Source organism: Dermacentor variabilis, chromosome 6 (genome assembly GCF_050947875.1).
Source record: "Dermacentor variabilis isolate Ectoservices chromosome 6, ASM5094787v1, whole genome shotgun sequence".
In the NCBI taxonomy this organism is placed as follows: Eukaryota; Metazoa; Arthropoda; class Arachnida; order Ixodida; family Ixodidae; genus Dermacentor; species Dermacentor variabilis.
Window position 1 is genome coordinate 145,031,074 of NC_134573.1, and position 14,062 is coordinate 145,045,135.

The 14,062-nt window shown below is 46.7% G+C and overlaps 1 protein-coding gene across 6 annotated transcripts in view; it reads right to left on the minus strand.

Annotated features, from left to right (window-relative positions):
• Nucleotides 1–318: 318 nt before the first annotated feature.
• Nucleotides 319–14,062, minus strand: part of LOC142585399 (uncharacterized) — a 532,153-nt gene continuing 518,409 nt past the window's right edge. For all 6 annotated transcript variants that reach the window (XM_075696134.1, XM_075696131.1, XM_075696132.1 and 3 more), the window contains 2 exons: nt 9,429–9,637; nt 319–1,989 (listed from right to left, as the gene is read on the minus strand). In XM_075696134.1, coding sequence (XP_075552249.1) covers nt 1,850–1,989; nt 9,429–9,637 — 349 coding nt within the window. In that variant the 3' untranslated portion in view covers nt 319–1,849. The remainder of the gene's footprint in view (nt 1,990–9,428; nt 9,638–14,062) is intronic.

A 14,062-nucleotide genomic window follows, 5' to 3' on the forward strand; every position in this document is an offset into this window, starting at 1 on the left:
CGAGATTTTGCCAGGACCAACATTGCAGTTCGAATTCTCAAGCTTTTGCTATACTTCATTGTAGTTGGACAAAGCGTCACAAGATGTCCCTGCCAACACTGTTGCTACTTTTTCATGTATTTGGTAACCCGATATTCCATGAAGCTTTGCATGCTTATTGAGATGCTAGAACTCTCTAACAGTAAAAGAGTTAATTCAGCTGGTCAGGATGGGCTTACAGGTATATTCTATCCACATGCCATCTCAAGCGGATGATGTATCTTGTCACCACTGCTGCAGGTAATCGCCGAGCTGCAACAGCACCAATCACGCTCCTGAAACTTTTGCATGGTAATTTTTATTAAAATAAGATCATCTCAAAAGTAGAGAGAGAGGGAAAAAAAAAAAAGCAGAACTGTAGGCAGAGTGCACGTGACAGACACACTTTGGGTGTTTCCAAAAAATGATACAACACAAGCTCGAGTCACACACACGCACAGCGTAGACTGTGTTCGTTTTGTGCATCAGCAGATACTTGTGAGCAACAACACACTGTTACCCCTAGTTCCCCCAAAATACAGTCAAAAGTCTTTCTTTTATAGATCCGTGTCACATTTCCAAATACACATGCTAGCAGGTGCTGCTGAGCGTACGCAGACTGAGATATGACTGGTGGCTCAGCCACCAATGCCTGCAACACGCAGGCAGTCTGTGTAATGTGTCTGTAAACATGACACAGGCCTATCCATCACATGCTGTTATGTACACTTTCTAAAAATAAAATTACAAAAAGAAATAGTGCTCATCATTGCCAAGACACACGGTCACAGGAGGAAATTGTCTCACAACAGATGAAGCAGCAAATCCGGTGACTCCGTTAATGCTGGAGGAATGTAGCGAGTGAGTTGTTTCGAAGGCATGCGTGAAGAAAAGAGCTGTTATTGTCTTTCCTTTAAACTATAGCATATATATATATATATTTGTGTGTATATATATATATATATGTGACATGTTTATAAAAATAAATATCGAAACAACACCCATTTACACCAGCCTTTCATAGAGAGCCTTCAAATGGACCAGCGGAGTGCAAATGTGTTTGAAGCTTATTTATGAACAACAGAGATTCACAAAATAAGCAAGCATAACGGGAGAAATGGGAAGAAAGAAAAAAAGAAGGAGGACACTTTAATAGCAGCCCACAACAATATGATGGCATTCAGCGGCAAGTCACAACATGACACATGACTCGGTCAAAAACGGTATGAAACAGCAAACAACTATAGTATAGAGCAAGCGTTAAACCAACAAGCTTGACAGTGGCTATTTACAGACTCTTCAACATAGCGTAAATGGAGCCTTTCCAAACAGTTATATATATATATATATCTATATATGTAATATAAAATGTATCTGTTAACAGCAACTTAAATGCAGTCGCATCTGATATGTCAATCGAGACAGAGAGAGTCGCGCGCATTGTGTGTGTGTGTGTGTGTGCGTGCACATTGTATGGAGCACTTGCATCTAGATGTACAAAGGTGTTGCATTTTTGAGCAGAGAGTTCTCGCCTCTATGTACACTGGCGGCAGCTTTGGCTTTTTCGAGGTCGTCGCAGATTCGAAGAACCGTTGACTGTGACCGTCTCGCACTGAACCAGTCACCGTCTGGTGGCGGTGGCTTCTCGACAGACAGGAGAACACTGCGCCGAGTACTCTTGCTGGAAAACGCACTGTCTCTGTTGTGCTTCACTCACAGTTCTGGCAGTAGGCTGTTGTCTGAAAACTAGTGGTATGGGAGAGATGCGTGTTGTCGGGAATGGATGAAGAGTGAAGTCCCTTTCTTTTTCAACTCGATTCGTTCCGAGGCTTCAGCGCTTAGATTGCATCGTTGGCCTCAGCAGCAGTGATCCGTCGATCCAGAGGTTTGGCCTCTCCAACATGGAACGCCACAAGATCACCTCTTCGCCATGTGAATCCATCCAGTCCACGTCACGTCCGTACAGCTTTCCTGTGAGAGATACATTTAGAAGTCGTGTTGGCACATTGCAGAAAACAAAGTTGAGGTAAACAAGGGCTTGCAGCAATTTTGGTGGAAACATTTTTCAACGGTTTTTAAGGTCTTCCAAGGCCCTAACAAAAGCTATCTTCAAGGACTACTAACAATTTATGCTTGAAAACTCAAAAGCACAACACTATCATCAACTATACAGCCCCCTTTATTAAGGACACAAATGAAAAGGTACACAAGAAATTCCAAAACTGAAGCCCTGGGGCCGTATTCTGTAGCGGTTCGCTTTGGAACCGGTTTGGGCTGGCTGTTACGTCTGGATTACATCACTCGGAGAAAGAGTGGAACGGGGCAGCGTGAGGGGACCCAATCAACGAGCGGTGGTCTGCTGGAAGATCACGTCATCATTTTCGTTTGTACTTGGGGGACGGTATAGCAATTGAAGGATGTTGCTGGTTTGATAAAAAAACATTGGTTTGTATAGAACACTTGCAAATATAATTTTCAGTAATAAATGTGAGCTTGCGGCGCAGATGACTACTGGGAGTTGTAATTTTATTTGTGTTGTTTTCTTACTTAGTCGCTAGGTGGTGTGCCATACGTTATGCAAACAACTTGCCTCGCTTTGTTTACGTTTTGGACTTGTTCACGCGCCGTAACCGAAACGATGTCGCACAAGGACAGACGGCTGGGTCCTCATGTTTCAGCGAAGCAGCGCGAAATACTCGTTTAATTTGTCGAGGAGCACCCCTACCTAGCAAAGGCGTCGTGTGTGTTTGGCCAGCAGCTGACGGCGGCTTTCTGTTGCGCCGTGGATGGGAATCTAACCCATCCTTTTTCTTTGCCCACAACCGTAATGGCCTTGGCGACGGCTGTAATGATCCGGCTGACCGAAGGCTGCGACAGTGCAATCGCTTCTTCATTTTGAAAGCTCCCGGTGGCAAAAAACCGCAGCGCACACAGCACTTTCATCGTAGTGTCGACACCACGAAATCTTTGAGGTCCGAGATGTTCTTCCAGCTCATCGCAAAGACGTCGTACTATGTCTTTGGAGAGCCTAAAATGCCTTCGAAACTCTTCTTCGGCCATGCCGAACACGTCGCGTCGTTGTCTTTCGGCGCTCGCCAGCAGCACAACCAAAGCAGCCGCGATTGCCGTCTCTGTCTCGTCTCATCTAGGTGCCGGCTCATCAGCTGGCACGAGACTAGCCGGCGGCCATGGTTGCCCTAGCAACCCTCGACATCATGCTCGCCACCGCGCGCGACCCTCGAGCGAACCACTTCTCCGTGGTTCCTCTCGTAGCAGGGAACCGGTTCCTTTCCAGATGATTGACAACCTGTGTGGCGTCAACAAAATTTGTCGTCCCGCTCACCAGGGATGACGACAACGAAGTGCCGACCAATGGCAACAGCCAGACAGAACCGGTTCCAAAGCGAACCGCTACAGAATACGGCCCCTTCTAAGCTGCTAAACAGAGTGGGTAAGCTTGAGTTTTGCAGTGCACCTTGTTTGTGGCCATGTGTTCAAATAAAATCCATTGAGACAATTTAATTTCAAGGATTTAAAGCACTCCATGAAATTTTAAGGGTTTTCAAGGCCTTGTGCATTCAAAAGTTTCAAGGACCACTAAGAACTTAGATGAACACATATGATTGGCCAGGCAACATTTGAAAGCCACACATAACAAGAAAAATGTATGCTGCTCCTATCTTTCAGGCTCATGGGGAGAAGCTTGCCTGTTGGGTAGTCTCAGCACATACATGCTTGTGCTTGCCCTAGCAAAAGTTTTTTCAGACTAAATAGCAGAGTAACAAAACATAGATAAAGGAATTATCTTTTCACTTAGTATGTTCAGATTAGGCGGCATATTCATAAGAAAACAAAGTTAAATTATAGGGAACAGAAACAGAATTCAAAATTTCCTAGCGATATGTGAACAAAGCTAATTGTGAAGGTTATGAAGCTACAGACCAGAATGCAGCAGAGTATACATTTTGGTACAATGTTCTCTGAGTATACAAACCATAAGCATACTTCACCCTATGCATGGCCCTATGCTTGCCACATACTGTTTTGAAGTACAGATGCTGCATGCTACCTTGACTCCATTATTATGGCAGTTTAGGCTGTGTTGATTAAAATCAGCTCACTGCTTTCTGCCTACATGCGAACTTAACCCATTTCACCCAGCAGGCACGCAGACAAGCTTCGTAAGCACATTCAGTGTACTTGTTGGCAGGTCGCCTTTGTACCTGAATGCTACTTCTACAACCCTCACGCTAGCCCATGTGCATGATGTGTGGCCAGATGAATGATGAGCTCCTCGATCAGCAGCAAACATCTCGCGATGGTTTGTCTTCCGTCACGCCATCGGCCAGTGGCGAATTCTCATTACAACCACACTGCCTTGGCTGTTAGGCCTAACCAACACTACTTCTCCAGGTGTCAGCGACCAATGTTACGGTTTGATACTCATACTTGAGGACAACTTTTCTTGGCTACGAAAGAAATGCTAGAGGACAGAGCTTCTGCACATGTATTCATACTGTTACGTTTCGCCTACGACGCGCGGTACAGCCGGCGCGGATGCAACGGACGCCGGGGCTTCGTTCAAAGCGGCAGACATTTTGGCCCGTTCGGCGCCGCCGCTACGCCTCCCTGCCAAGCGCGCCCAGTCCTGTTCTAATGCCACGTGTCTTCATGTGCGTGTGTGTGTGTATGTGCATGTTGGTGCCCACGCTTGTCGAAGCGCGGCAGCCGGGGAGAGGAGCTCCCCCAACTGTGAAGCGAGGGGGTCTGACCGGCGCCGACACGACGTATGCGCCACCTTCTCTTCCCATTGTGCCCGAACGGCGCCGGCACGACGGCTGCTCCACCTTCTCATCCCATTGTGCCCGAGCGGCACAGTCACGTGCTCGTCTATAGAGGGGTTCCTTCTTGCCCTCAACTGCGAGAGTATAAAAGCAGCTGCCCCCGGACGCCAAGAGGGGCTCCGATTTCTTCTGTTGAGTAACGTGCTCTCCCGTCTCTCTACTTCGGTCGACCTGACCGCCAACTCTTTGCGATGTTAGAATAAACAAGTTGTTTTGTTGTTACCAGTCGACTCATGCTTTGCCGGGACCTTCGGATGCTTCCAGTTGTGCCCCAGGCCGCCAGGCCAACGCTACCCTTGGGGCTTGCGACCCAGGTGCAACAACGGGCGTCAGCGCTGAGTTCCCAACAACTCGTGCCAGCGGTGGGATTCCAACAATACACAATGTAGTCCGGCGGAGTTTGAACTAAGGAGAGCCTCTTTGAATATATCGCCCAATCAATTGCGCGCTACAGTGCACAAAACCAAAAAAATCGCTGGGCTCGCACTGAAAGTCATCTTTCCTCCACCAGTGCGCGAGGACATGTGCCTGAAGGAGCCTAGGCTCTGTAAGAACTCCAAGTGCGATAAGATCGCACCTCTAGCGGCGTTTGCTGAGGGTGCGAGGGAAAACGAGCGAGGGTGAGCTAAGAAGAATGGTGACTTGATCTGCTCTGTCTTCCCGTGTACCTAACGTTGGAGCTGACGTGATCAAGTGCGTGGTAGTGTGATCAAGCATACTAGAGAGAGGAAGGGGTGCAGGAGAGCTTGCCTGGATCAAGTGGCTGCTAAGGTTTCGTTCCTGCTCCTTTTAATGTCGATGGGAAAAGAGGGTGTGTGTGTGCTGCTCCGGTTCCCTCTCAGCTTCCCACAGCGCAGTCATTTTCACAGCATCTGATATTACGGGAACAACGCATCGAACCTTTGTCGTCGGCTTGGGTTTGTCCAAAAAGTGGTCCATGAGGATTATAAATTTCGTTCAAAATGACCAGTTGCGTTTTTCATAGTTCAGATTTGCGGGAGTTTTTCTCTACTTATATATGAAGGACTTTGCTGGAACCAACAGATCCGTTTGAAATACCCGTAAATTAAATTTAAGAGATTTCGAATTAGCGAGATTTCACTGTATCTCACAACCTCTCGGGGAGCATCTTTTGTCCCCCTACTGGCTGCCTCTGCATGCATTTATGCCAGTAAGAATAAAATAATGATGGCAATTGGGATGCTTGTCGGGCCAGTTATTGTCTTCTTCGCTCCTGCAACACCATTATGATGGCGAAGATGATGCCCCTAGACACGGCAAGTTGCTGCAACTGATGTGCATAACATCTGTCCTGCAAGCTGAATAAGTTCGTGCTCACTGCTTTTCCCATACTTAAAGGTGTAGCCCTAACATTTTGCTATGAACTGGCACAGTATTAGTCATCATGTACAGGAAAGCAAACACAGTCGCCAACCAACAATTCGTACTGCTTCGTAGCACCGCCACTGGCCCCATAGATTTAATGTGTAAGAACACCAAAATTTTTTACACCTTACAACGTGTCATTCTACAATTTGGACTCTGCCTGCTCGAGTTGAGCAAAAATAGCAATATTTTAAATTGCGTAATTCCCCAGCATCGTTGCAGCATGGGCGTCGGCCATGTTGCTAGCATCATTGTCCAACTAAACGCGACTGAGCTGCCCTTCGAGCTTTGCGCTGCGAGTAATGTCTTCGAGTTATGCTGCGAGGTATGTTATATAGTTTTGCGATTCAATTGGTGTGGGTTATTTTTCTTAATACGGTTTCTACGTTAGCATGTTAGCTGTAGACTGGAATCATTTGGACGACGTTGCTGAAAAATCAAGGACGCCGCATGCCACCAACATCGCGTGCGACGCGAGATCAAAGAAGCAGCAGTGGCCATCGAGGTCGGGAGGCACGCGCAGCAGCTAAGCCCAGTGGGAATGAAAGCAAGAGATACGGACTGCACGCTGGCTTCCGAAAGCGAGATGGTGGCATCCGCACATGCGCGCGCGTCTTGCCGACGACAGCCCATCTCGCCTCGCGGCATTGTGTAGCCGTATCTGCTTCGTCGAGGCACGCTGATGCCGTGGCGTCATGGTGACTCCCTCTCCCCTTACGCAACACCAGGGGTGCTATTGCTGCAGCAGGTGTTCTAATTTGCCTGCTCTGCTCCATAGAGGCGTGTTCTGAGACGTGGAGTCGCAGCCAATTGGAATTTAGGCGCCCTTTCGCTGCTGCAGACGCAAGCTTCTTTGCTCAATGGGTCATTTGATGCTTTCGCATCAAAATTGCGAAACAGTATTAGGGCTCATAATCTGAAAGTGATGTAATTTCACTTGTACCGATCTCATTTCGTGCAGCTTTGATGTGCAGCGCCTACAATGCCATTGGCAGTGCTCATGACACTAACATTCTCAGACGCCTGTTAGCTGCCAGACTGCTGTTCGAACTCCTGGTGTGTGCCTACGTACTGCACATGCACATAGTTACCAACAGTGCCTGAGGAGTTCCAGTCCAACTCTAAACTTTGCTACTGCTGTCAATGCTTTGTCCCTTGGACAAAACTGCAAATTTTTGTCTTTTTTCTTTTCCACAGTAGGAAAACATTCTATCTCTCTCACATGACCATGCTATAATGCGAAGGCAAGCAGCATTTCGAGACATAGGCAGGGAACAGTGTTGGAGTGGACAATCCACATGGCTTTCCCCGACTTTTGTGCATGCATTTGTGCGACAATCTGCTACTGTGCGAAACTGGTACCGCTTGATTGTAGCATGGTACCAGCCACCACATGCTGCTGATTGTCCTGCGTGATTTGTGTGCATCGCATCACCTACAAGTGCTCACCCTCATTGTACCGGTATGCTTGCTGTTTTGTACGCATGCGTTTGCCAGCGTGGACTGCAGCGTCTGTGCAGTCAGCTTTCTTCATGCCCACGCTGCTCCTGAGCTTGCAGCGTGCATGCAGCTTTAAGCCAATGCAGCGAAGGCAGGCTTTTTTCGTTTCTGCGAGTGATTTGCAGTTGAAACAGTACCGTTCAAAGGGGCTGGGCAGGAAGTGCCGGCACATTTGGGTTACTGCATACAAATATGTGCAGTACGGCTTACAATGGCGCTACGCACTACGCCACATATGTGGCTGAGCAATAGCTAAAGATGCTTATTGCAATAGAGTTGGTGGCAATAAGTCATACCGACGTGCTTGTCAGAGGTTATATTCTTTGCTGAGGTCACCACCCCGTGACTCCGTAAATTTCGTTTATCCACACAGACATCACGGCAATTGCGCCGAAGCCAGAATCATTGGTAGACCAGTTTCTGCACATTTTTTTTCTCTCACTCATGGAATAAAGTCACTTGTTTTGTGGCAAATCCAATATTTGAGACTCCCGATTACTCAGACTTTTAGGCGGTCCCCATCAAGCCTGAATTATCGGTCGGTGACTGTATACCAGCCATTGGTGGCTCAGTGGTTCTGGTGTTCTGCTTCTGAGGAAATGCTTGCGAGATCGATTGCTGGCCATGGTCGCCGCATTGCAATGAGGGCGTAATGCAAAAGCACCTGTGGTTATATTTAGGTGGACATTAAAGAATCCCAGGTGATCGAAATGAATCCAGAACTAGAATTTCTGTGGCTGGGGCTAGTTCGTTGTACGTACTTAATTTTCATACCACACTGTTCTGAACATAGAACAGGACAGAGGCAGGAGCACAAACTAACAACTGTTTTATTTTGGATAGGTTAGCGTTACATTTATATGACATAGGCATATGATTGAATACCCTTACACCTGAACATCACGCTTGTGCATATCCATTGCTTTCTTTTTCTGTGCCACGCAATAGGTCAATCTCACTTCAGGTTAGTGTAATTGGCAGATTGCTCACGCATTGACCTTCACGTTTCGTTCAGATATGGAAGGCCTCGACAATCACTCACTCCATTCAATTGCTTACATGTGTAATTATGGTAGTTTTATCAAACAATGGCATAAGCTAACATCTGTTGAAGTGCATCGCATGTTAATACAATGCTCTCTGAGTCTAGTGTTGACACATCGTTTTGTTTGGCCAACGTATCCTCGACCGCATGTCGATGGGATCCTATACACAACTTTTTTGCATTCAACAAATTTGCGCACATTTCCTATCACGTACAGTTTATTAGCAATCTTTTAGCTGGCCTGGTTTACTTGCCTGCGAATTCTAATGAGTTTTGGGGGGGGGGGGGTGCAGAATTGCACTCCTGCCTGTGTCCTATCCTGTCTTTTGTGTTCTAGACGCCACGGTACAAAAAACTAATGTGGAGCCCTCCACTACGGCATTCCTTCTAACCCATTGCGCAGTTTTGAGACTTTCAATTTTATTTTGACTTAGACGTGCAATGCAGCATATGTATGTTGACGGTGACCAAACAAACAAGAAACAATCAAGCATTCTGTGCTTACACTTATTTACAAAAACACTACAGATGAACAATCTTTTAACATTTCATGAGAATTATGCACAAGAGACAATGGCGACGTACTGTTACTTGTACATGAAAGCACCCATAAGAGGGAAGCAAGAACAATGCACCTGTGCCAAGGCCAAGCCGCACGCCGCCCAGGAAGTCGTTGCTCGTGATCTTGTCATAGTCCCAGATGGTCAGCTCAAGGCAGCGGTCCTTCAGTTCATCCAGGGACACATCTGGGTAGACAAACGTGTGGTTCCACTTGGGGTTGCAGCACTTCTTCACCACGGGCGTCTTCTGCTTGCTCCCTTTGGTCCGGTCGGGAAGCAGGTAGCTGTGTGAAGGGAAACGCAGTTTTTTTTTTAGACATACACAGACCATCAAGCACAGGAACAAAGTTAATGGCAACAGGAAGGAAATGCAGGACACTAGGAGAGAGAAGGAAACACAAAGTGGTATTTATCTACAAGAATGTAGTGAGGTTGCTTGGTCTGGCCAGCTACTCTGCACTAAGAAAGGGAGATGGGAAGGAGTGATGATAATGTGTGATAATAATGAAGTGATAAAAAAAGTGCATATATAAAAGTCTACAATATTGTGGCATCTCTAATGCCATGCGCCCAGTGCAGGGTCTTATAGGAAGGTTAGCGCTGCCCTCATGATAATGCTAGTGGTACTGGCATTGAGGCCAAGGACACAAAGTAAAGTGATCAGGTACTCATCATTATCAGATATATCAGCAGGACACTGTGCTAACTACAGTGACATGCATCTTTATCTTAACAACTAAAAAAAAAAAAGAAGCGTGATTACCATTCCTTTGTTCATGCTCAAATTTTGTTTTACTACAATGTCTTATTTATTAGCAATGACATCAAGTGTTATACTCACACTCGATGTCACTGCCTGTGCTTTATTCAGAAAAATATTACGCGTATCCCACATACCGTAAGAGCTGGTTTCAGGGAAGGTTTCATTGGCATTTGCGAGGAACATTGTGGTTGTTTAGCAAAACACACAACTAAATTGAACACAGTTAGACAGCGAAAGATCTCGCTCAACGTAATCTGGTGGCACTACAACACCATTGACATGTACAAGAGAAACCAGAGTCACGCACGCACCACACACAGAACTGAATTCAACTAATTCTGCAGGAAGCGTTTCCGAAAGTACTAGTTTGCGCCGTAAATGATCTGGTGCAGTTTCGCTGCTGTCTGATCACTGCCTCTTGACCTCGCCCAGCTTTACGTTTACAAGTAAGAGTGTGCTCGTATTGCCAGCCACCAACACTGCTCCACCTAGCGCTCGTGGACAAAACATCCGCCGTGCTCTTCAGTGCTCACCACTCCCACACGAAGATACCCTGCTACTTATTTATGAGTTGATATGTGCTTGCATACCAAACGTTGCTTCACCTTGTCTCGAAGATGTTCTGGCTTCGCTGGATGCTTCCTCCTAGTCTCTTGTCCCCCGAGCACTTAGTGTATGCTTTGCCCCATTTTCATTCTGTTTGAGCTCATGTCTGCACGTGCATAACCCGCCACCTCAAGCTGCTATGGTTCGCACTATCTACAGGACTGTCCCATCGCGTGGGTAACACAGCAGCCGGCACTTGCAAAGTCGAGGGAGTGGCAAAGAAAGCTGCACTTCAACAGTGTGAGAAACAGTTGTGTCAATGATTGTTTATGTCAAGCGATAGCTGCATGGCGCAAAGGCGCCGAGATGTCCCGCTATGTATAATTAAAGTTTGTGTGACCTTGACAACAAGGCAGTGATGATAATGGCATAACGATGATGAAATTATGCTGGAATGATGACAATAGCATGATGACGGTACAATGACGACTGTATAATGACAAAGCAATCACAGCAATGGACTGACGAAGACGGTACAATGACGACAGAGTGAAGATAAAGCAATGAAGGCGATGAAATGGCGATGAGGGAATGAAAGCCACAAAATGACGACATTATGCTTGTGCTGGAGCTCACCTCTACACTTATGTAAATTGCCCACCGTCCTGGGCTGCCTTGCCTTGCACTATGTCCAGGACAGGCCAATTATGCAACACAGCGACTAGCAGCCAGCACCCACAAAGTGGGAGAAAGCGGCAAAGCAAGCAAGCAAGCGGCAAAGCAATAAACAAGCACCGCCATACCAGAATAAGCGAACAACAGCATGCACATGAACTGGTTACACCACCTTTTGGCGAGTCAAATGTTTTTTTCAGATTCAAGGGTGGGAATACCCAAAGTCGTAACAATTTTTGGAACTGATATAATTTCATTCTGAAACAGATTGGAGCAGATAAATTCTGATTTTGGAGCAGACTGCAGGACATACGGTCAACGACCGATTTTTGAGATGTCCGATTTTTCAGACATGCCCGATGATTCAGACACCTTCATGGCACTGCCACGTACCTCATATAGCCAATGTATAGGAAGGTCTGAAATTTCAGACACAAAATCCCTTCACTGTCCAATATTCTGTACTTCTCACCGTAAATGAAGGTCCGAAACCGCATTAATCAAAGCCACCACAGCCGCCATTTTCATTATTTTGCAACCTCGAACTAGCGCTCTTGCATACCGATTTGCTGGAAGCCACAGCCACCATCACGGCACTAGGATTAGCTGCTTTGACATTCGCTACCAACCTTCGTGCTGTTTGACGCCATGTTTTTCACTGAAAGAATTCGCTGCTGTCAGCAACGGCGCTGACTCCGCCTTTGTAGTTCTCGCTGATTGCTTTGAAGCGCAGAAAGCATGGCGCTCAAGTCACCACAGGCAGCCAGTGGGCAGGAACAGCCACACCCCATTAAGCACCATGAATGAAACTACAGGTACACAGCGACATTCTTTTTTCTTGCTGCCTGAGCCAGCGAGCGAGGTCGGGCGAGGAGGTCTGGGGCTTATCTGCGCCTTCCTGTTGGTGGAGTGGAGCCATATGGTTGATGGTTGTGCTGGCACTGTTTGCATGAAAACACACGTGTGAGCTTGCGCAATGGCGCCATGCTGACTTCAATAAAGTGAAGTAAAGTTGTATAGTGGTGTTACACGGTGAAGCATAGAATATGCAATGTACTGTGGTGAAGCACACAAAGAGCGGAAAGGAGCAACTGCCACGGGACACAATATGTATTCCTTAATTGCACACTAGTGTACTCGCCATCTGCTGTCACAGTACGAACACCGACACGCCTAGTAAGTACACCGGAAGGCCCTCGGAGCTATTTCGGACGTGCCTGTGGCGATTTGAACTCTTGGAGGCAGTAAAAGGCATGCATTCATTTTTTCGAACTGCCCAATTTTTCTAATGTTTTCATGGTCCCTAGGGAGTCCAACAATTAAAATGCTGACAGTATATCATATAGTTGAAGCAATCTGCAGCATGACAATTTTCATTCAGAGCATTATTATATTTAAGAGGGGTAACAGTCACAATACCTTGCATTATGCAGCATTAAAGAAGTGTTGAAGAGCAGCCTAAAGGCATTTTTCATACTGTTTTTGTATTAAGTTTTGCTGAAGTGACTGGAGGTGTTTTCCAATGGAAGTATTGTGAAGAAGCTAAGGCTAGTGAACACCAAAGTCCCACCAAGAACACCAAAGTGAGACATTTCTAGGTAATATGACAGCACGAACTAACTCATACCAAAGTTCTACATGTGACTGACCTCCATTTTCGCACTCACTAGACGCACCTAGACAACTGGGGAGATATTCTGGGATGATCGCTTACAGCGATACCATTGCCTCGACCATCAGATGCTGTCCTGATGGTTGGTTGAGCACTACGTCATGCGACGGCGACAGTATCGCCGAAGGTGACTATTCGAGAAAACGCCCCCTGGAATATATATTGAGTGATTGGGTGTAAGTCCCCTGAATAAGCTAAAAGGAGCAACACCGTAACTGCCTCTCCTTTTCCAAGTTCTCTCACTGCATGTGGCTTCCTCCGCCACTTGCCCCCTCAGTTTGCACTTTTTGATCAAGGCACTCGCACTGTGCAACAATGTGATCCACGCGATGTCAAGATCTGCGATCACCGCAATCAAGAGCAACTGTCATTGCGCCGGTGTGAGGGAAAAAAAGAAATTCAAGAAAACAAAAGGTGCGGTCGGTAGCGTCTGACTCTCGGTGTCAACGCTCGTGCGTGTTTCCACGTAAACGGCGCCAGCTCAACCACGTGACTCCGCTGCACGCACAGGGAGTGGATAAGCCCAACCTCCAAGCCTGGCCTTGCTCGCCCGCTCAGGCGGCAAAATAAAAGAATGTTGCTGTATACCTTTAGTATTATTCATGGTGCTTCATTGGGTGCACCTCTTCGTGCCCACCGGCTGCCAGAATACAAAAGTTACTTTTACATGCACCCCAAGACCAATGACACAACGACCTGTACTGCGCCGGCAATCTTTCGCTGACGACGGCCTAAGCCAAAGCTGCTATGGTGCTGCAAGGCGCAATTTCAGCCATTTTTCCAATTTCGGCACATTGTGGTGCAGCAATTGGCTTGGGTATCGAAATGGCACAGTTGGTGCACGATTCCCATCCCAGCAGATTGTAAATCAGTTCTGCAGAAGTCCACATGGTGGAGGAAGAATCACGAAAAACGACTTTGTCCTCCACATGACATTAGCCAAAGCTACAAAGGATTCAAAGCAAAAACAATTTATCTGTCATGTTCTCTTTAATTTTCTACAGGCAGCAAAACCAGTCCACAGACATGCAGCAGCTAGCTTATGCTCATATG